At 46.8% G+C, this 23,675-nt stretch overlaps 1 protein-coding gene across 2 annotated transcripts in view; it reads right to left on the reverse strand.

The window, feature by feature from the left end:
* Nucleotides 1–16,321: 16,321 nt before the first annotated feature.
* The window catches only part of adck1 (aarF domain containing kinase 1), a 719,907-nt gene continuing 712,553 nt past the window's right edge, over nucleotides 16,322–23,675 (reverse strand). The window contains exon 10 of one of the 2 annotated variants that reach the window (XM_086002658.1): nucleotides 16,322–17,225. In XM_086002658.1, the coding sequence (XP_085858784.1) occupies nucleotides 17,057–17,225 (169 nt within the window). In that variant the 3' untranslated portion in view covers nucleotides 16,322–17,056. The remainder of the gene's footprint in view (nucleotides 17,226–23,675) is intronic. The other variant, XM_086002659.1, reaches the window with a different exon arrangement.

Here is a 23,675-nt window from a genome sequence, read left to right on the forward strand (position 1 = left end):
CGGGAAGGTTGACATCCCTCGGTCAGCCTAGTTTGTATACAGTACAGGCAAGGTGAACAACAGGAGCCCCGGGATTATCATAGAGCATTGCAAAGGAATGTCTGAAACTCCGTTCTCCACTACTTTGGTGTAAGTGTGAACCCATTTGAAATAAAAAGACAACAACAACTTGTATTTATATAGCACCTTTAACATAGTAAAACGTCCCAAGTCACTTCATGGGCATGTTAGAAGACAAAAGATTGACATCGAGCCACATAAGAAGAAACTAGGCCAGGTGACCAAAAGCTTGGTCAAAGAAGTAGGTTTTAACGAGCGTCATAAAGGAGGAAAGAGAGGTAAAGAGGCGGAGCGGTTTAGGGCCCTGGGCAACAGAAGGCATGGCCACCGATGGTTGAGCGATTAAAATCAGGGATGCTCAAGAGGGCAGAATTAGAGGAGCGCAGATACCTTGGGGGGTTGTGGGGCTGGAGGAGATTACAGAGACAGAGAGAGGAATCTTTGATCAATGCACTAAACATTCATTCCCCAGTATCTCAAGGCATAAATTCCGAGCCAGAGAAATATGTTGTGCTGTACAGTACACTGAAGAGGTTTTTTTTCTAAGTAAGTGTAGACCTGGCTTTTCCTTCCCAGTTTGAGGAACACAAGAAAGCATGGAATGAGGAAAGGCTATTCCTCTCTGCGGGAGTACAAGGGGACAATATTCAACCTTGACTTCAGTGGACAGGATATTAGGTGGGTCTATAAAGGCTGTCCGATCCATTACCATCCGTCGCACCCTAAATTCAATTCCCCCACCCCTCTATAAGTTTTTGAGGCAGCGCTATGTGTGCAGACATTAACCCCTAAAGAATGTATAGTGATGCAAACTGGCCCCATGACTTTCCCTGGGATAGCACGCTGCACTGACAAAGGAGGAGGCCGGAACATAGACAATACAGTAACTGAGATTAACTACACAGATTATAACAACAGCTACAGTGCAGATCAGTGAAGATCATCAATATGGAGGTCATTGGTTTAGTTTCCTTGGCTCAACAGCTTTGAAGTGCAATGAAAGGAACATACAGGATAATTGGAGTGGGACTGTCACTTAATATTAGGTGGGCCACACTGTGCTTAATGGGTCACATAACATGACCATCCCACCATAGCACCACCTACAGGTGCAATGTCATTGCAATGTTGCGGCCACATACCACGAGCACAAAAATCCAGGCTGAAACTCCAGTGCTGTGCTGAGGGAGTGCTGCACTGTCGGAGGTGCCGACTTTCAGACGAAATGTTAAACCGAAGCCCCGTCTGCTTTCTCAGGTGAACATAAAAGATCCCATGGCACTATTTCGTAGAAGAGCAGAGGAGTTATCCCCGGTGTCCTGGGCCAATATTTATCCCTCAATCAACATCACTGAAAAAACAGATGATCTGGTCATTATCACGTTGCTGTTTGTGGGAGCTTGCTGTGCGCAAATTGGCTGCCGCGTTTCCTACAATACAACAGTGACTACACTTCAAAAAGTACTTCATTGGCTGTAAAGCGCTTTGGGGTGTCCGGTGGTCATGAAAGGCGCTATAGAAATGCAAGTCTTTCTTTTAAAATAGTATACAGATGTATTTTAGTTGAGTCCAGAGCCCAGTGAGGTAGAGTACTTGCGCATTGTGTAGGAGAGTGCCGGCCTTATTTTTTGCCTGTTCACAGATCAGCCCTTTTATCTTAAAATGGAACTGAATAAATACTTATCAAGAAAGGGAATTTAGGGTTGTAACAACAACTTGCATTTATATAACACCTCTAGAGGCGTGATCAAAAAAGATGGACACTGAGGCAAGGGAGGAGCTATCAGGAGGGGTGACCGAAAGCTCAGAGGTGGGTATCAAGGATGGTCTTCAAGAAGGAGGTAGAGGTAGAGATGTGGAGGGGTTTAGGGAACAAATTCTAATGCGCTGGGTCCAGGCGGCTGAAGGCACGGCCACTAATGGTGGGGCAAGGGCCAGTGTCAAGGTAACAGAGAGTTTGGGGGGTGGGGACGGGTGTTTGTGGTAAGGCTGGAGGAGGTTACAGAGATAGAGAGGGGCAAGGCCTTGAAGGGATTTTAACACGAGGGTGAAAATTTAAAACTTGAAGCAAGGGAGAACCAGGAGCCAATGTAGGTCAGCGAGGACAGACTGATGGGTGACGTGGGACTTGGTGCGGGCAACAGAGTTTTGAATGAGCTGAAGCGTACGAAGGGTGGAGGATGTGAGGCCCGCCAAGGAAGCATTGGAATAGTCGAGTCTGGAGATGACAAAGGCACGGATGCTAGTTTCAGTAGCAGACGAGCTGAGGTAAGGATCGAGCCAGGCAATGTTACAGAGGTGGAAGTGGGCAGTTTTGTGCTGGAGAGGATATGGGGTCAGAAGCTCAGCACTGAGTCAACAGATGTACTTGATTTACATGGGATTTAGGATGAGAAAACGCAGATCTTGAGTGGGAGGGGGCAAAGTACGAATAAAGCGGCCCTGCATGGAGTGTGGAGAAAGCGGGTTTGATGGCCCCAAATGGCATTTTAATAGAAACATAGAAACATAGAAGATAGGAGCAGGAGTAGGCCATTCGGCCCCTCGAGCCTGCTCCGCCATTCAATGCGATCATGGCTGATCATCTAAATTCAGTGCCCTGTCCCTGCTTTCGCCCCATACCCCTTGATCCCTTTAGCCTTAAGAAATATATCCAACTCCTTCTTGAATATATTTAATGAATTGGCCTCTACTGCCTTCTGTGGTAGAGAATTCCACAGGTTCACCACTCTCTGGGTGAAGAAATTCCTCCTCATTTCTTTCCTAAATGGCTTACCCCTTATCCTTAGACTGTGACCCCTGGTTCTGGACTCCCCGACCATCGGGAACATCCTTCCTGCATCTAGTCTGTCCAGATCTGTCAGAATTTTATAAGTTTCAATGAGATCCCCTCTCATTCTTCTAAACTCCAGCGAGTATAAGCCCAATCGACCCAATCTCTCCTCATATGTCATTCCTGCCATCCCAGGTATCAGCCTGCTGAATCTTCGCTGCACTCCCTCCATGGCAAGAACATCCTTCCTCAGGTAAGGCGACCAAAACTGCACACAATACTCAAGATGTGATCATCTTTCCTACGTCATGCTATCGGAGCTGAGCACTTCAAAAAAAAAAAGTTTGGCCCAGGGAAGTCATGAACTTCCGGGGGGGGGGTCAAAGGATTAATGGTAATGGCAGCCTCGAAAAAGTAATGGTGACATCACGAATGAAGAAAAGTGAAACGCAAGCTGGCATTGATAGTGGCAGTCATAAGTGCACAGTACATCGCCAGGAGAGAGTCTGACAGTTGGTAGTGTGGGAGGTGTAGGCTGTAGGCTTCTGTTAAAGAAAAAGTATAATTATATCACTGGTTACTAGGATATTTGCTAGTACCATAAGAATGGTAGGTTGGTGGAAAGGTCAAACTAGCTTTCCATTGGTTTCTTAAAGGGGTAACGTCTTCATGATAGAGTACTCAGCAAACCTTTTTGTTTTGCTTGCAGTTGAGTTGTATGAAGGTGCAAATGATGGTAAAGCACGTAAAGGGCATAATTGCGATGAAAGTGATGAAAGGATCTGCTGACGCTTTTTCAAGAAGACATCACGTTCAATAGAGAATGACAATGGCGCTATTTAAATTTTTTCTGTCAGGTAGCACGCTTCCAGTGCAAGTGTAAATTGCTTTTCCAGTTTTCTCTCTAATTTAAAAAAAAATAAAAGTCAAGGATAAGAAAAGACCATCTTTGCCTATTCAAACTCATCTAAGGACTGAACTCGCCCATCTCAGCGTCCAGCTCCACCTTGAATGACCCCGATGCTTTTATCTCTAGCGTCTGATTGAGTAGATCATTCCAAACGGTTAACGAAAAGAAAGCCTTGCATTTATACAGCGTCCTTCGCATCCACAGATTGCCCCAAAGCGCTTCACGGGAAAACAAAACACCTTTGAAGTGGAGTCACTGTTGTAATGTTGGCTGAACGCGGCAGCCAATCCGTGCACAGCAAGCTCCCACAACCAGCAATGAAATAAACGACCAGAAAATCTGTTTTAGTGATGTTGGTTGACATTTACCTGCTGTATATAAATGCAAGTTGTTGTTAGTGAACCATACGGTCGTGTAATTGTGGCCACTGTGATGAAATATGTCATTCATCAGACTCTGTATTTAACTACATATATTGTATTGCCTGCTCCTGTGTTTTTACCTTGTATTGTATATAGGGCACCGCCCCCTTTCTCCCCATTGGGTGTGTCGGCTCCGCCCATACCTGGCCCTACTTAAGACAAGCCCAGGCTTGTCTTGCAGCAGAACAGCAGAATGCTAGGTGAAGACACAGGCATCTTTCTTTGCTAATAAAAGCCTTGTTTTATCCAGTTAACTTTGAGCCTTGAAGCTATTGAGGCGCATCAGCCACCATCACTAATTGAAGCAGAATTTAACTTTCGCTTTCTTACTATATACTATCCAGCATTTTCCTGCTCAGTGACAACCCCCCTACAAATGCACAAGCAAAAGCAACAACTTGCATTTATACAGCTGCTGCTGCACAGGATAGCTGTGTATTCCAGTGCTTACCGTCAGCATTTGGAAGCGTTAGCGCTTGAACCCCGCTTCTATCAGTAGGAGGCTGTGAAATCAGGATCCTTGGGAGAAGGAGACTGAAGCAAGATAAAATCCATCCCAGTCCGTCGGCGGCAGGTCTAGGTAGCTTAAACGTGCCACCTCACTTACACCTTCCGCGCTTTATTTGATATCAAAATCAGGTTACATCAGACAGTGCAAATTAGCTTGCAAATGCGGTAAACTGATCCGGCAAAGTCTCGTCAACTGGTGTGCCGAGTAAATGACCTTTTGAGCACCAGGCACGTCCACCTTTGCAAAGTGTGGCCGTGATACGAGAGGGCGGAGAGCGGCATGTGCCATTGCGGCACAGACGTGGCAAAGTGCTGGTGCGCTGAACAGGGCAGGCACGGCTGGCAATGTGATGAAAAAAAGGATCTGTGCTCATCGAGGTTAGAACACAGGAGCTTCCTCATAATGAGCGCCCGGTTTCAACATCAAATAAGTTGTTCCGATCTGGAATGCACTGCCTGAAAGGGTGGTGGAGGCAGCTTCAAGGGTAACATTCAAAAGGGGAATTAGATCTTCACTTAAAAAAGAAACCTTTGCAGGGCTGTGGGCAAAGAGCAGATGTAAGAAGTCACACAACACCAGGTTATAGTCCAACAGCTTTATTTGAAATCACAAGCTTTCGGAGCGCTGCTCCTTCGTCAGGTGAAGTGGAGAAATGCATAAAGACACAGCTTATATAGTCAGAGAATCATGTCAGATGTTTACAGGTAATGTTTCCAACTGCCATTTATCACACCTCGGCAGAGAGATAATCACAGCAATCAAAGGTGTGAATGGTGTCCAAACAGGTCAGTCAGGAAAAATGCTTACCCGAAGATCTCCATTCTCCAAGGCGGCCTTCGAGACACACGACAACGCAAAATCGTCGAGCAGAAACTGATAGCCAAGTTCCACACCCATGAGGACGGCCTCAACCGAGATCTTGGGTTCATGTCACGCTACATGTAACCCCACCTGATGCAGGGTCATCCAGACTCGAGTTGACATTGGCTTGTTCTCTCTACACAGATGCGGCCGGACCTGCTGTGATTTCCAGCAAAAAAAATGTTTTTTGTCTGTTTTTTTGTTTTTCATACAGACCCCAGCATCTGCAACATTTGACCCCTTGTGACCCCACCTCATTGTTCTTTGATGTAATGTTTTCCTGACTGACCTGTTTGGACACCATTCACACCTTTGATTGCTGTGATTATCTATCTGCCGAGGTGTGATAAATGGCAGTTGGAAACATTACCTGTAAACATCTGACATGATTCTCTGACTACATAAGCTGTGTCTTTATGCATTTCTTCACTTCACCTGACGAAGGAGCAGCGCTCCGAAAGCTTGTGATTTCAAATAAAGCTGTTGGACTATAACCTGGTGTTGTGTGACTTCTTACATTTGTCCACCCCAGTCCAACACCGGCATCGCCACACCATGGCAAAGAGCAGGGGAGTGGAACTAATTGGATAGTTCTTTCAAAGAGCTGGCACGGGCACGATGGGCCGAATGGTCTCCTTCTGTGCTGGAAGATTGTATGCAGTCCTGGGTCAAGAACAGCATCACATGTTGTCCATGTAAAGCTCTTGTTACTTTGTGCCTCAGTCTCCCCCTGGAGTCATTTCTGTTTCCTACTTTAGCCATCTTCCGGCCTCCGTGAGTGAGACTGCAAAACAAGGGGGGGCGGTGGGGGAAATAGACGTGAGCTAGGCTTAGACAGCCCAAACACTTTTTTTTTTAAGGGATTCGTCATCTGTGAAGTTTTCAGATTCAGTTGTTAGTGTTCTTTTAAGATCATCGGCCTCTCTGAAATTCACAGATACATGGGGACAAGTGTATAAATAGTCGCATACTGTTAGGTAGATTTAAGCAGATTGAGGCAGTTTCTTGGGCACTGGCTCCAGGCTGAACAGGTGGGAGTTGGGGTTAGGGAGTCTTTGTAGTTACCGGACTGTGTATTTTATTTAAACAATCGGTCAGATCAGATAACTAAGCAGCTACAATGCGAGAGCAATGGATTTTTGACCAGGAGATGTGACTGAATCCAAATCACTCAAGGACTAGAGTTAGAGGGAAAAAAAAGCCAGCGCTTTTCATGTCCTCAGGACGTCCCAAAGCGCTTTACAGCCAATGAAGTACTATTGAAGTGTAGCCACTGTTGTAATGCTAGTGCTTCACCAGCCCTGGCTGGGATAGGCTTGATGTGGACAGGAAGGTATCTTTGTTGCTCAAGCTGCTTCCAGCAAGCAAACCAAACTGGTGTTGGGAAGTGGGAATCAACAGGACAGACATTTCAATGTTTGAACCTGCTGGTTTCAGGGTGCATAGAGGGGGAAAAAATGAACATTACATAAAATTACATAGACTGTACAGCACAGGAACAGGCCATTCGGCCCAACTTGTCCGTGCCGGTGTTTATGTTCCACATGAGCCTCCTCCCACCTCTCTTCATCTAACCCCATCAGCATATCCTTCTATTCCTTTCTCCCTCATGTGTTTATCCAGCTTCTCCTTAAATGCATCTATACTATTCACCTCAACTACTCCCTGTGGTAGCGAGTTCCACATTCTCACCGCTCTTTGGGTAAAGATGTTTCTCCTGAATTCCCTATTGTGTTTATTAGTGACTATCTAATATTTATGGCCCCTTAGCTTTGCTCTCCCCCACAAGTGGAAACATCTTCTCCACGTCTACCCTGTCAACCCCAACATTAGGAACAGGAGTTGGCCATCCAGCCCCTCGAGACTGCTCCGCCATTCAATTCGTTCATGGCTGATCTGGACTCCAACTCCATTTACCAGCCTTTGCTTCATCTCCCTTGATACCCTGACCAAACAAAAATCTATCGATCTCAGTTTGAAAGCTCCAATTGTCCTAGCATCAACCGCCTTTTGGGGAAGAGAGTTTCAGATTTCTAAATTGGAGAAATTGTGCAGGATGCCAAGAGGTAAGTTACAGATTTCTTACACCCGAATACACCCTCATTCAACAAGCGACGGTGCTGTCAACAAGCTGACAATTCCACGTTATCAACTGAGGAGAGGGAATGGATTCAACAGGCAACTTGAGGCAGGAACGGGATGAAATGGGAAAGCGCAAGGCTGTTGCGATGCTTTCATTAGCACCAATATTACATAGTTTGTAATTGTTCAAAACTATATTTTAACATCAGGCATTAGTCCCACTCCAGGGCTGGAGCACATAATCCAAGCTGACACATCAGTGCAGTGCTGAGGGTGTGCTGTATTGTCAGAGGTGCCGTCTTTTGAATGAGACGTTAAACCGAGGCCCCATCTGCCTGTTCAGCTGGACGTAAAAGAAGAGGTGAGTTCTCCTGGTGCCAACATTCATCCCTCAACCAACACCACCAAATACCATATTATCTGATTTATTCATCTCATTGCTGATTGTGGGGCCTTGCTATTCATATATTAGCTGCTGTATTTGCCTATAATAAGTGACTACATTTTGAAAATAGTTCATTGTTTGTGAAGCACTTTGGGATGTCCCGAGGACATGAAAGGTGCTGTATCATTTCAAGCTTTTTCTTATATGCTGCTTCGTCAAGAGCGCTCCTTTAACTCTTCAGTATCAGCACCTCCGAAGCAAAAGGTGACCCTAGACTCACTTATGCCCCCAGGCTCACTCATGCCCCTAGGCTCACCCATGCCCCCAGGCTCACCCATGCCCCTAGGCTCACTCATGCCCCTAGGCTCACCCATGCCCCCAGGCTCACCCATGCCCCTAGGCTCATCTATGCCCCTAGGCTCACCTATGCCCCCAGGCTCACCCATGTCCCTAGGCTCATCTATGCCCCTAGGCTCACTTATGCCCCTAGGCTCATTCATGCCCCTAGGCTCACCCATGCCCCTAGGCTCAATCATGTCCCCATGGCTCACCCATGCCCCATGGCTCACTCATACCCCTAGGCTCACTCATGCCCCTAGGTCCAATGGAATGTTGGCTTTCATTGCTAGGGGGATAGAATATAAAAATAGGGAGGTATTGCTTCAGTTGTACAAGGTATTGGTGAGACCGCACCTGGAATACTGCGTACAGTTTTGGTGTCCATACTTAAGAAAGGACATACTTGCTCTCGAGTCAGTAGAAAGAAGGTTCACTCAGTTAATCCCGGGGATGAGGGGATGGACATATGAGGAGAGGTTGAGTAGATTGGGACTCTACTCATTGAAGTTCAGAAGAATGAGAGGCGATCTTATTGAAACATATAAGATTGTGAAGGGGTTGGATCGGGTGGATGCAGGGAAGATGTTCCCGATGATGGGTGAAACTAGAACTAGGGGGCATAGTCTTAGAATAAGGGGCTGCTCTTTCAAAACTGAGATGAGGAGGAACTACTTCACTCAGAGGGTGGTAGGTCCATGGAATATGCTGCCCCAAAAAACTGTAGAAGCTACATCATTACATAAATTTAAAACAGAAATAGACAGTTTCCTAGAAGTAAAGGGAATTAAGGGTTACGGGGAGCAGGCAGGAATTTGGACATGAGTCTAGGTTCGGATCGGCCATGGCCCTGTGGGTAGCAGAGCGGGCCCAGGGGCCGTGTAGCCTGATCCTGCTCCTATTTCGTGTGTCTAATTCTGTTAGATGCAGGAGATGGTTCTGTGATAGTGGATTGGCAGTTAGGATCAGATCAGCCATGATCTTATTGAATGGCGGAGCAGGCTCGAGGGGCCGATTGGCCTACTCCTGCTCCTATTTTTTACGTTCTTATGTTCTTATGTCCTGGACCCAGTGATGATGAAGGATGATTCATGTCCTTAGGCAGGAGAAGAATCAAAAATGATCGGTCAGGGTTTAGTGCTGCAGATTGCTATCCTGCTGTTGGTGCATGTGTACAAAGGTGGGGAAGGCAGGATTGGGTTTGGCGATGATGACATTGCAGTCCAAACAGGTCAATGGCACCGTCAGCCCAGGCTCACTCGCAAAGAATAACGACCTGCGCTAAAGGATCTGCTGGGCCCCCTTGCTGTTTGAGGAATAGGTACTGCATCACCGATCAGCATCTCCAGGAGATGAGGGTAAGACGGGGAACATTGAGAGCTTCGCACCAGGAATATGAATGGTGACCATCCCTCCCTCAGCATCCCTGCCCCCTGGGGACTGGGGGGGTGGGTGCAGGGGTCTCCATTGAATTTCTGGGCCAATGTACGGTACGGCATCAGACACGAACCCGGACGCGTCCACGATTCCACGTTTCTGTACTTTTTTTTGTGCTTCTCGGCTGAGAGGATTCTTCAGTCCCGCCTCCGTTTCCACTGGCAGGAACCTTGCGCGCTCGAGTGTAAGGTTTTTCGCACAACCGCAGCTGGACCCCCTGCCCTGCCAATCAATTAACTTCTGATTACATTAATCAGTCTTGTCCTGGTATTTAATGCACACCAGCATTTCAATCAGCTAATGAGTGAACTTGGATGCTTGTCGACTTGCTGAGAAGGTTTGGGTCGCCCGCCACAGAATTTATGGCTAATTGTCCGTTTAAAGATGCAGATAAGTGTCGTCCAGCTATCCTGCAAGAATTGTGCTGTCAATAGCAATTCAATTACACATACAAACTGTCTTTGCAAATTGGCATTTTAATATTTCAGATCTTTAATCCCTCCCAAGTTACTCCTGGCAAAATCAATTCCTGACCAAAGAAAAAGAGGATTTACGAGTAAATTATCTTAACTCTTTGAAGCTAGATTCCTTTGGGGAAGAACCTAATTTCTGGTTTACATTTGTGTTTGTCGATTCTCTTTGTTTCCAAGTGGCTTGGTAGTTCTTGAATGCTGGACTCACTCAGAGATTAGAATAGAAAGAGTAACCTGTATTTTGCCTTGGTTACCCATCCTAGGCTATTTTTTTAACATGTCCTTAGCTGGGGTGCTACTTGGGATAGTCTTGCAGTACTTCCTTACCACAGCACCTCTTGTAAAGCTCAACAAAACTTTTCTTTTTTGCTAGCCCTCTACCCCAACCATCTTCTCACCATCCTGGGGGTCACCATTGACCAGAAACTTAACTGGACCAGCCACATCAATACTGTGGCAACAAGAGCAGGTCAGAGGCTGGGTATTCTGCGGCGAGTGTCTCACCTTTTGACTCCCCAAAGCCTTTCCACCATCAACAAGGCACAAGTAAGGAGTGTGATGGAATACTCTCCACTTGCCTGGATGAGTGCAGCTCCAACAACACTCAAGAAGCTCGACAGCATTCAGGACAAAGCAGCCTGCTTGATTGGCACCCCATCCACCACCTTAAACATTCACTCCCTCCACCACCGGCGCACCATGGCTGCAGTGTGTACCATCTACAAGATGCACTGCAGCAACTCGCCAAGGCTTCTTTGGCAGCACATCCCAAACCCGCGACCTCTTCCACCTAGAAGGACAAGGGCAGCAGGTGCATGGGATCACCACCACCTCCAAGTTCCTCTCCAAGTCACACACCATCCTGACTTAGAAGTATATCGCCGATCCTTCATCGTTGCTGGGTCAAAATCCTGGCACTCCCTCCCTAACAGCACAGTGGGAGTACCTTCACCACACGGGACTGCAGCGGTTCAAGAAGGCGGCTCACCACTACCTTCTCAAGGGCAATTAGGAATGGGCAATAAATGCTGGCCATAAAAAAAAACAAAAATAAAAAAATATTCCTCAAACCATTTCCGCTCTAGGCACTCTGGCTTTCCCTGGTAGCTTTAGTGCAGGAAGGTGGAGTTGAGATAAAAGATCAGCCATGACCTTATTAAATGGCGGAGCAGGCTCGAATGGCCGACTCCTGCTCCTAATTCTTATGTTCTTACGTTTCCGACAACTCTTCGGGTGAAAAAAATTCCCCTCAGCTTTCCTTCTTACTCTTAACATCCTACTGTTTAACTGGTGTCCCCTGGTATTTAAAGCCTTCACCATAGTGGAGGAATTTGCCTGGATCAGCTTGGCCAATTCCCATTATCATCTCAAACACGTCAATAGGGGTCAATTATGCTTCACTGAAGGGCATCCTCTACTGGCTGAATGGAAATAAAATGGTCCACTGGCTTCCAGAAGGAAGTGAGAGTGTGTCTGCACGCGCAAATGAGTGTTCATGTGAGTGAGAATGTGGACGAGTGTGTGTGTGGGTGTGGGTGTGTGTGGGCGGATGAGACGGGGGGAGGAAGGGGGTAGATGGTGGAAGCAGGGAATCTAGGAAGGAAATGTCAGTCCCAAGAGAAAGAAATGGACAGAACAAGGTATAACCCCACCAAATGTCCCCTTTAATTTGTTTTTTTGGGTGTGCGGCCCATTCAAAATACACAGTTTTTCCTATTTAAAAGTCGGTGAGCTGGGTGCGCGGGAGCTGCAGAGCACTGTGGGCTATGCGGCAACGCATCTTAAAGGGAACGTTGAACCCCACACATTCAACCTTGGAGTCCCACCAACACCAACCTCTTTCCATTTCAGACGCTGACTGACCTACTGAGGATTTTCTGTTGGTGAAGTAAGTATGTTAAGCAATGGGCCCTTAAAGCAGAGTACTGGAGAGGTACCACCAATGCTGCCTCCACAAGATCCTGCAAATCCATTGGCAGGATAGGCGCACCAACGTCGGTGTTCTCACTCAGGACAACATCCCCAGCATCGAAGCTTTGACCACACTCGATCAGCTCCAATGGTCGGGTCACAACGTCCGCATGCCCGATACGAGACTCCCAAAACAAGCGCTCTACTCAGAGCTCCAACATGGCAAGAGAGCCCCAGGTGGGCAGAGGAAACGCTTCAAGGACACCCTCAAAGCCTCCTTGAAAAAGTGCAACATCCCCACCGACACCTGGGAATTCCTGGCCCAAGACCGCACAAATTGGAGGAGAAGCATCCGGGAAGGCGCCGAACACCCCGAGTCTCTTCACCGGGAGCAAGCGGAAGCCAAGTGCAGGCAGCGCGAGGAGCGCACGTCAACCCAAGCCCCCCACCCACCCGCCCCTTCAACCACCGTCTGCCCCACCTGTGACAGAGACTGTAGCTCCCGCATTGGGCTCATCAGTCACCTGAGAACTCATTTTAATGTGGAAGCAAGTCATCCTTGGAAAAAGAAGAATGCAGAGTCAAAATTAAAAGAAAACTTTCAACTCCCGGTCAGAATTCGTTACCATTTAGATTTATAATGGTCCTATTTCATTCATTCACCTCACGCCCTCCAATTTCTCCCCTCCACTTCTGATGTGTGTTGGAGTTGTGGTTCCACAAGCTCCGCCTGTTACAGCTCAGATCCCAGGCCAGGGAAAAGTTGAGGAGGGTTGAAGTTAGCCCAACGACCTGGCCTTGTAAATAAAAATGTAGGCGTTACTGAAACTTCCACAAATATGGCTGTCGAACAAGGCCTGAGGCAAGAAGGTGACCCTGTTCGGATAAGAACGATGAGGTGCAGCCAAAAGCTGAAAGGGCGCTGGCTCGCAGATGCCTCTTCTTACACCTGAGCAGACCACTCGGTCTGGAACACAGAACATCAGAGCAATGTACCAAACTGGTATGACTGCACAGATTTTATGAAGAGATACGACCTCTCTCTGTTGGGCGAGGTAAGACATGATGGATTCAGGCTGGGCATATACGTCTTACAAGCGGTGAAGCGTTGCTTTATTCTGGCCATGAAGAAGAAAATGCCTCACACACAGGAGTTGGTCTAATTCATTTTGAAGGAAGACACAAAGCCACCGCTAGATTGGGAAACGGTCCCTTCTAGATCCCAAACATTATCCCAAAAGACCAAAGTTTGCTTTTTTAACACCGCTGTCAAATCAGTGCTTTTGTACGGAGCGGAAACATGAAGAGGAACAAGAACCATGACAAACAAGGAACAGACATTTGTCAGTAAATGTTGACGAATAATTTTTGGGCATTCGCTGGCCAGAGACCATTGAGAATGAGGAACTGTGGGGATTAAAACTGGGAGGAGAGAATAGAGTTGCAAATAAGACAGAGGAAACGGGGTTGGATTGGACATACCCTGAGAAAACCCCAAATCTGTGTCGCTGGAGAGTCATTGAACTGGAATTCCCAAAAGAAAAAGAAGAGGATGCAGGAAGGATGTTCCCGATGGTCAGGGAGTCCAGAACCAGGGGTCACAGTCTAAGGATAAGGGGTAAGCCATTTAGGACAGAAATGAGGAGGAATTTCTTCACCCAAGAGAGTGGTGAACCTGTGGAATTCTCTGCCACAGAAGGCAGTAGAGGCCAATTCATTAAATATATTCAAGAGGGAGTTGGATATATTTCTTAAGGCTAAAGGGATCAAGGGGTATGGGGAGAAAGCAGGGACAGGGTACTGAATTTGGATGATCAGCCATGATCGCTTTGAATGGCGGAGCAGGCTCGAGGGGCCGAATGGCCTACTCCTGCTCCTATCTTCTATGTTTCTATGTAAGAGCAGGCAGATCAAAAAACAGTTGGTGTAAAATTGTGGATACTGAAGTAAAAAGAGCAGCTACACATGGGGTTAGTTGGAAGTGGTTGCTCAAAACAGAGTTGAATGGTGAAAACAGTAGACGACCTATTCTCCACAAGGAGCAATTAGGTTGAATGATGATGATGGTTCACTGTACCAGCCATGGCTCAGTTGGTAGCACTCTCGCTTCTGATGGTTGTGGGTTTGCGTCCCACTCCAGGGACTTGAGCACAAAAATCTAGGCTGACATTGACGGATGGCTGCACTGTTGAAAGTGCCGTCTTTTGGATGAGATGTTAAACCGAGGTCCCGCCTGCCCTCTCAAGTGGATGTTAAAGATCCCGCGGCACTATTTCGAAGAAGAGCAGGACAGTTATCTCCGGTGTCCTGGCCAATATTTATCCCTCAATCAACATCACTAAAAAAAGATTATCTGGTCATTATCACATTGCTGTTTGTGGGAGCTTGCTGTGCGCAAATTGGCTGCCACGTTTCCCACATTACAACAGTGACTACACTTGAAACGTACCTCATTGGTTGTAAAGTGCTTTGAGATGTCCTGAGGGCATGCGCTATATCAATACAAGTCTTTCCTTTTTTTTCCCCATAGACATCGGTGACCCTTGCCTAGTTGACCACACTTCTTGTGTGAGTCTAACCAGCGATTGCCATCAGACTGTTCGACTGTGTGAAGCATCGATGCAGAGCCCGATCCTGTCCTTGCCCATCATTCACATGCACTTTTCCAGCAGGTGTAATTGGATAGTGATCCTGAGCTAATTTTCTCTCATCTCTAGCCCCAAAGGGCGCTCAGATCAAATGTGAGGCCCTGAATGCCTGGCCAGCTGAGGTCAGCTAACTCAGGACAGAGCAGGGATTGAACCTGGACCCTTTCTGCTCTGTGTGGCTGAGTTTCACACTGCACGGTGTATTTAGGAACAGGAGGAGGTCATTCAGCCCCTCGGGTGTGCTCCGCCACTTAATTAGATCATGGCTGATCTGTATCTTAACTCTATCTACCCGTCTTGGTTCCGTTACCCTTAATATCCTTGCCTGAAAACAATCTATCAATCTCAGTTTTGAAATTTTCAATTGACCCCACCCCCCAGCCTCAACAGCTTTTTGGGGAGAGAGTTCCAGATTTCCACCACATCTTGTGTGAAGAAGTGCTTCCTGACATCACCACTGAATGGCCTGGCTCTCATTTTAAGGTTATACCCGCTGGTTCTCAACTGCCTCCACCAGGGGAAATAGTTTCTCTCGATCTACCCGACCAACCCCTTTAATCATCTTAAACATCTCATTTAGATCACCCCTTGATAAGAACATAAGAAGTAGGAGCAGGAGTAGGTCATACGGCCCCTCAGGCCTGCTCCGCTATTCAATAGGATCATGGCTGATCCGAACCTAGACTCACGTCCACTTCCCTGCCCGCTCCCCGTAACCCCTAATTCCCTTATCTGCTAGGAAACTGTCTATCTCCGTTTTAAATTTATTTAATGTCACAGCTTCCACAGCTCTCTAAGGTAGCAAATTCCATAGATTTACTACCCTCTGAGTGAAGAAGTTTCTCCTCATCTCAGTTTTGAAAGGGCTGCCCCTTATTCTAAGATTATGCTCCCTAGTTCTAGTCTCACCCATCAGTGGAAACATCCTCACCGCATCCACCCGATCAAGCCCCCTCACAATCTTATATGTTTCGATAAGATCGCCTCTCATTCTTCTGAATTCCAATGAGTAGAGGCCCAACCTACTCAACCTTTCCTCATAAGTCAACCCCCTCATCTCCGGAATCAACCGAGTGAACCTTCTCTGAACTGCCTCGAGAGCAAGTATATCTTTTCTTAAATATGGAAACCAAAACTGTACGCAGTATTCCAGGTGTGGCCTCACCAGTACCCTGTATAACTGCAGCAAGACTTCCCTGATGTTCTATACTCAAGGGAGCGGAGCCATCAGAGGGGCTTGATGGTCATGTTCAGACATGGAGGACATGCAAATTCTATGTTAGCCTTTATTACCAAGGATTGGAGTTTAAGAGTAAAGAAATCTTACTGCAATTATACGGGGCCTTGGTGAGACCACACCTGGAGTACTGTGTACAGTTTTGGTCTCCTTACCTAAGAAAGGATATACTTGCCTTAGAGGGAGTGCAATGAAGGTTCACCAGACTGGTTCCTGGGATGGGGGGATTGTCCTATGAGGAGAGATTGAGTAGACTAGGCCTATATTCTCTATAGAGTTTAGAAGAATGAGAGGTGATCTCATTGAAACATACAACATTTTTACAGAGCTTGACAGGGTAAATGCAGGGAGGATGTTTCCCCTGGCTGGGGAGTCTAGGACCAGGGGTCACAGTCTCAGAATAAGGGGTCAGCCAGTTCGGACTGAGATGAGGAGAAGTTTCTTCACTCAGAGGGTGGTGAATCTTTGGAATTCTCTACCCCAGAGGGCTGTGGAGGCTCAGTCGTTGAGTATATTCAAGACAGAGATCGATAGATTTTTGAATATTAAGAGAATCAAGGGATATGGGGATAGTGTGTGAAGGTGGAGTTGAGGTAGAAAATCAGCCATGATCTTACTGAATGGTAAAGCAGGCTTGAAGTGCCGAATGGCCTACTCCTGTTCCTATTTCTTATGTTCTTATGGATGGACAACTGCACCATCCGAGGTCATCATTTTATTCAGATATATCCCAGAATCAGATCGCTGATGCGGACAGGCTAAACGGCTTAATCAACACAATGGGCCTCCCAAATAAATGACAGGAAGTGTGATAATGAATTTAACCTTTAACACTGACAGAAGCCAACTCGCGCAAGACCATGAATTAATTAGGCCGGACCTGCTACAACATCACAACACACAGGAATCTGAAAGCTGGCCAGAGTGGTTTCTAAATGTGGCGGGGGTGGGGGGGGGCAGGGGGGGACCCAAGAATAAATATTAATAGTCTTCTTTGAAAGAGAGTGGCTTCATTGCCGAGAACGATCATGTCCCAGGATGTCACCAATCCAACTCCCCAGCGACGATGCCTTAATCCAGAGCAAGACCTCGTACAGATTGATCTGCCAAAGAATGAGAGCTTCTGCCAAGGAGATTTTCAGCTTCCCGTACCAGGACTTAGATTTATCTTTTTCATACCTGCCAAATCAAACAGAAAATGTGTATTAACATCCTCAGAGCACAAGTAATGCAGGCAGTACGAGGCTTTATGTGATCGTTCAGAAAACCACCAGCATTTTATTCATCTTTTCAATTTGGCCTTTTTTTATTTACGGTTTTCCCATCAAAATAAAATCTGTTCAATTCTCTCCCTCCCTCTGAAGAAAAAAAAATAGCATTTATGTAGCACATTTCACGATCTCAGGACGTCCCAAAGCAGTCAATGAAGAACTTTTTGAAGTGTTGTCACTGTTGTAATGTAGGAAACACGGCAGCCAATTTGCGCACAGCAAGCTCCCACAAACAGCAATGTGATAATGACCAGATAATCTGTTTTTTAGTGATGTTGGTTGAGGGATAAATATTGGCCCCAGGACACCGGGAAGAACTCCCCTGCTCTTCTTCGAAATAGTGCCGCGGGATATTTTATATCCACCTAAGATAGCAGACGGGGCCTCGCTTTAACATCTCATCTGAAAGACGGCACTTTCGACAGTGCAGCACTCACAATTCACAATTCAAATCGCTTTATTGGCATGATAAGTTACATCTTATGTTGCCAAAGCATCAAAATACATTTATGGTTTAGCACATAAACGCAGTTCTATTCATACAGTGTATAAACAGGTATATCCCTGAGTGTATAAATATACATTCGCATTGTTTATATATATTCTTTTCTTAGTTTACTGGTTGTCCCTCTGTTCATGGCAAGCTGTAACATAGTGTGCCGCCAGTGTTATACAGCTTCTCTCCTCTCCCAGTAGGAATGGGAGTTTTTGGTTGTCATTCAGATTTCTGAAATCAGGGCATATTTGTGAGAATTTTTGGTAGAAATTCTCCCTGATGCCCTGATATTTTCCGCAGGCTGTGAGGAAGTGCATCTCTGTCTCCACTACTCCCTGACTGCAGTGAGAGCATATCCTGTCTTCTCTTGGCAGCCTGGTCTGCCTGTGTCAGCCTAGATTTTAGTGCTCAAGTCTCTGGAGTTAGACTCGCACCCACAACCTTCTGACTCAGAGGCGAGAGTGCTACAGTAATGTGGCGGAGCATTGTGTACTGTGATTTGGATAGAGAGGCATAGAGGGATTGGTGTTGAAATTTGCAGATGATACCAAAATAGGAGGTATAGTTAAGTCTGTGGAAGAGCAAAGGAAAGCTGCAAAGGGATATTGATAAGGTGGGGGATGGCTTAAAAAGTGGCAGATGGAATTCATTGGCCCAGAAATTAGTGTCCCAACGCGCGAGTAAACACCGTGTACTCACGCGTGGGCCCGATGGAAGTGCCGGTTTTCTGCATGCACAGCGCATGCGCGGGAAACCGGCATTTCCGATCCTCTGAACCAAGGGGTTCAGAGGTTGAACGCGTGCGCGCAGGAGTCTGCGCGTGCGCGTTGAACTTCCTTTTTTTTTCCAGGTTTGCCCATGCGTGAGTCATAGAGTCATAGAGTTTTACAGCACAGAAAGAGGCCCTTCGGCCCATCGTGTCTGCGCCGCCCATCCATCCCTGTCCAGTCTAATCCCATTTTCCAGCATTTGGTCCATAGCCTTGTATGCAATGGCATTTCAAGTGCTCATCCAAATGCTTCTTGAATGTTGTGAGGGTTCCTGCCTCCACCACCCTTTCAGGCATTGAGTTCCACATTCCAACCACCCTCTGGGTGAAAAAGTTCCTCCTCAAATCCCCTCTAAATCTCCTGCCCCTTACCCTGAATCTATGCCCCCTTGTTATTGACCCCCCCACTAAGGGGAAAAGTTCCTCTTTATCTACCCTATCTATGCCCCTCATTATTTTGTACACCTCAATCAGGTCCCCCCTCAGCCTTCTCTGCTCCAAGGAAAACAACTCCAGCCTGTCCAGCCTCTCTTCATAGCTGAGGCGCTCCATCCCAGGTAACATCCTGGTGAATCTTCTCTGCACCCTCTCCAAAGCAATCACATCCTTCCTATAGTGAGGCGACCAGAACTGCACACAGTACTCCAGCTGTGGCCTCACCAGCGTTTTGTACAGCTCCATCATAACCTCCCTGCTCTTATATTCTATGCCTCGGCTAATGAAGGCAAGTATCCCATATGCCTTTTTAACCACCTTATCTACCTGCTCCGCTGCCTTCAGGGATCTATGTACATGTACACCAAGGTCCCTCTGACCCTCTGTACTTCCTAGGGTCCTACCACTCATTGTGTATTCCCTTGCCTTATTTGTCCGTCCAAAATGCATCACCTCGCACTTTTCAGGGTTAAATTCCATTTGCCACTTTTCCGCCCATCTGACCAACCCGTTTATATCGTCCTGTAGCCGGAGGCTTTCCTCCTCGCAATTTACCACCCCACCAATTTTCGTGTCATCTGCGAACTTACTGATCATACCTTTTACATTTTCATCCAAATCATTTATGTAGATCACAAACAATAAGGGACCCAGCACCGATCCCTGAGGTACCCCACTGGACACAGGCTTCCAGTCACAAAAGCAACCTTCGACCATCACCCTCTGCCTCCTGCCACTCAGCCAGTTTAGGATCCAACGCGCCAAGGCACCCTGGATCCCATGGGCTCTTACCTTCTTGACCAGTCTCCTATGCGGGACTTTGTCAAAAGCTTTACTGAAGTCCATGTACACCACATCCACAGCATTTCCCTCATCCACCCCACTAGTCACCCCCTCGAAAAATTCGATCAGATTTGTTAGACATGATTTACCCTTGACAAAGCCATGCTGACTATCCCCGATTAATCCTTGCCTCTCCAAGTGGAGATTAATTTTGTCCCTCAGAATTTTTTCCAATAATTTCCCCACCACAGATGTTAGACTCACTGGCCTGTAATTCCCTGGTTTATCCCTGCTACCTTTCTTGAATAATGGTACTACGTTAGCTGTTCTCCAGTCCTCTGGTACATCCCCTGTGGCCAGAGAGGTTCTGAAAATTAGTGTCAGAGCCCCTGCAATCTCCTCCCTTGCCTCCCACAGCAGCCTGGGATACATCTCGTCCGGGCCTGGGGATTTATCCACTTTTTGGCCCGCTAAAACCGCTAGCACCTCCTCCCTCTCGATGCTAATATGTTCAAGTATGTCACAGTCCCCTTGCCCGATTTCTATGTCTGCATCGTCTTTCTCCATAGTGAACACAGATGCAAAAAATTCATTTAAAACCCCGCCTACATCCTCTGGCTCTACACACAGATTGCCACTTTGGTCCCTAATGGGCCCTACCCTTTCCCTGGTTATCCTCTTGCCCTTAATATACTTATAAAACATCTTAGGATTTTCCTTTATTTTGCTCGCCAGTGTTATTTCATGGCCCCTCCTCGCCCTCCTAATTTCTTTTTTAAGTATGCCCCTGCACTTTTTATACTCCTCTAGGGCTTCTTCTGTCTTTAGTCTTTTGTAACTGCCAAAAGCCCCCCTCTTATTTCTAATGCATTTCTGTATATCCCTTGTCATCCAAGGTTCCCTTTGCTTGTTGGTCCCACCCTTGACCTTTACAGGAACATGTTGGCGTTGTACTCTCTCTATTTCCCTTCTGAAAGTCTCCCACTGTTTTGATGTGGATTTTCCTATAAGCAGCTGCTCCCAGTCCACTTTGGCCAGATCCTGCCTTATCATATTAAAATCGGCCTTCCCCCAATTTAGAACCCTTATTTCCGGGCCGTCTTTGTCTTTTTCCATGACCACCTTAAATCTCACCGAATTATGGTCACTGTCGCCAAAATGCTCTCCTACTGACACTTCCACCACTTGCCCGGCTACATTCCCCAGAATTAGGTCCAGTACCGCCCCCTCTCTTGTAGGACTTTCTACATGTTGGCTCAAAAAGCTCTCCTGGATGCACTTTAAGAATTCTGCACCCTCTAAGCCTTTCACACTCTGACTGTCCCAATTTATATTGGGGAAGTTGAAATCCCCCACTATTATTACCCTATTATTTTCGCACTTCTCGGAGATTTGCCTACATATCTGTTCCTCTATCTCCCCCTGACTGTTTGGGGGCCTATAGTACACTCCCAGCAAAGTGCTTGCCCCCTTTTTGTTTTTAAGTTCTACCCATATGGCCTCATTAGAGGAACCCGCTAATATATCATCCCTCCTTACAGCAGTAATTGACTCCTTAATTAATATTGCAACACCCCCTCCCCTTTTACACCCCCCTCTGTCTCGCCTGAAGATTCTATACCCCGGAATATTGAGCTGCCAGTCCTGACCCTCCCTCAACCATGTCTCCGTGATAGCAACAATATCGTACTCCCATGTGTTCAACAACAACTTCAGTTCATCCACCTTATTTGCAAGACTCCTTGCATTAAAATAAATGCCTTCCAGCCCTGCCATATTCTCTTTTGCCTTCACATATTTGCTCTGCCTTCCCAGCTGACTTGTTTTTCCCTCTGTATTTGGCCGTAAATCACCCCCTACTATAGCTCCACTCTGTACCCCAACCCCCTGCCAAGTTAGTTTAAACCCTCCCCAGCAGTGCTAGCAAACCTCCCCGCAAGGATATTGGTTCCCCCCTGGTTCAGGTGTAAACCGTCCGACTTGTACAAGTCCCACCTTTCCCAGAAGCAGACCCAGTGATCCAGGAAACTAAAGCCCTCCCCCTTGCACCATCCCTTTAGCCACGCATTCATCTGTTCTATCTTCCTATTCCTATACTTACTAGCACGTGGCACCGGGAGTAATCCAGAGATTACAACCTTTGAGGTCCTGCTCCTTAATCCTTCACCTAGCTCCCTAAATTCTTGCTGCAGGACCTCATCCCTCTTTTTACCTATGTCGTTGGTACCAATGTGGACCACGACCACTGGCTGTTCTCCCTCCCCCTCCAGAATGCCCTGCAGCCGCTCAGTGAAGGCCTCCACTTTTTACACTTTAAAAAAGCAGATGTAAGGACTTAATTTTAAAAGGTAAGTGGTCTATTAATTAAAATTAGAATTTTTTTCCCACAGGTTTATTATTTTTAAAGGCTTTACAGTAAGGTAAGTGTATTTTTAGCCCCGATTTTTTATAAAATTATTTTTTTCAAAAATTTAAATTATTGTTTAATATAGTTATTTAAAGTTATTTATAGTTCTTTTAAATAGTGTGATGTTTTTAAAAATTTTATTTTAAGGTTAAGTACTGTTTTGGGCGCCCGGGGTTTTCATGAGATTGACAGGTCTTATGTCAAACTCATGAATGGGCTTTTCCCTCCTCCGATTGGCTGCCCAGTGCTCATGTGATCCCAGCCGACGCATCAGACTAAGTACGTCGCTGGATCACGCAAGCACAGCGCGCCGGGAGCTGGACTGGGCCACAGACAGGAAATCCACGCAGGCCCAGGCCTCAACTGCCGGCGCGCTAGGTAAGTGTAGGTCGGGGGCTTGCACCCGCGGGAAGCCCCCGACACCAATTTCTGGGCCAATGTCAGTAAGTGTGAGGTGATGCACTTGGGTTAAAAAAAAGTGCAATAATTATACTCTAAATGGAAGTAGGCTCGGTGCTGTGGAAGAGTAGAGGGATTTGAAGGTTTAAGTTCATAGAACGTTAAAAGCAGAACCTCAGGATGATAAGGTTTTTAAAGAAAAAGCAAATGGAATTGGTTTTATTTCAAGAGTTATACAATATAAAAGCCAAGATGTAACGATTGAATCTATATAAAACCTTAATAAGACTTCAGTTAGATCTGTGTGTGCAGTACTGAGCTCCACATGACAGGAAGGAGACTGAGGCTTTCAAGAGGGTACAGCACAGATTCACTAGGATGATGCCTGGTATGAGGCAATACAAATACATAGGAAGGCTTGAAAAATTCAGTCTTTCACATTAGAACAATGCAGATTATGGGGCAATATGATAGGAGTGTTTAAAATGATGAAAGGTTGGGACAGAGTAGATAGAAACAGACTGTTTCCAATGGTTGAAGGGTCAAGAATGAAGAATCAAAGATTAAATGTAAGAGATTTAAAACAGAAGGCAGGAGAAGCATCTTTACACAGAGAGTTATGTGGCTGTGGAATTCAGTTCCAGGGTTACATAAGAACATAAGAAATACAGGTAGACTACCCTTTATCCGGACTTCCGAAAACCGAAACCCTCTAAAAACCGAAGGTTTTTTCGTTCAGCGTAAGTCGTGCGTACGAACGAAAAAACCTTCGGTTTTTAGAGGGTTCCGGTTTCGGAAGTTCGGATAAAGGGTAAGTCGTGCGCACGACCCCCCGCCGACCCCCCCCCGCGGACCCCGCCGGCCCCGACAACCGCCGATCCCCCCCGCCGACCCCCCCCGCGGACCCCGCCGGCCCCGACAACCGCCGACCCCCCCCGCGGACCCCGCCGGCCCCGACAACCACCGACTCCGCCAGCCCCGACAACCGCCGACCCCCCCGCGGACCCCGCCGGCCCCGACAACCGCCGATCCCCCCGCCGACCCCGACAACCGCCGACCCCGCCAGCCC

This window comes from Somniosus microcephalus, chromosome 12 (assembly GCF_052327205.1).
Source record: "Somniosus microcephalus isolate GS21.2 chromosome 12, FLI_Smic_1.0, whole genome shotgun sequence".
NCBI lineage: Eukaryota > Metazoa > Chordata > Chondrichthyes > Squaliformes > Somniosidae > Somniosus > Somniosus microcephalus.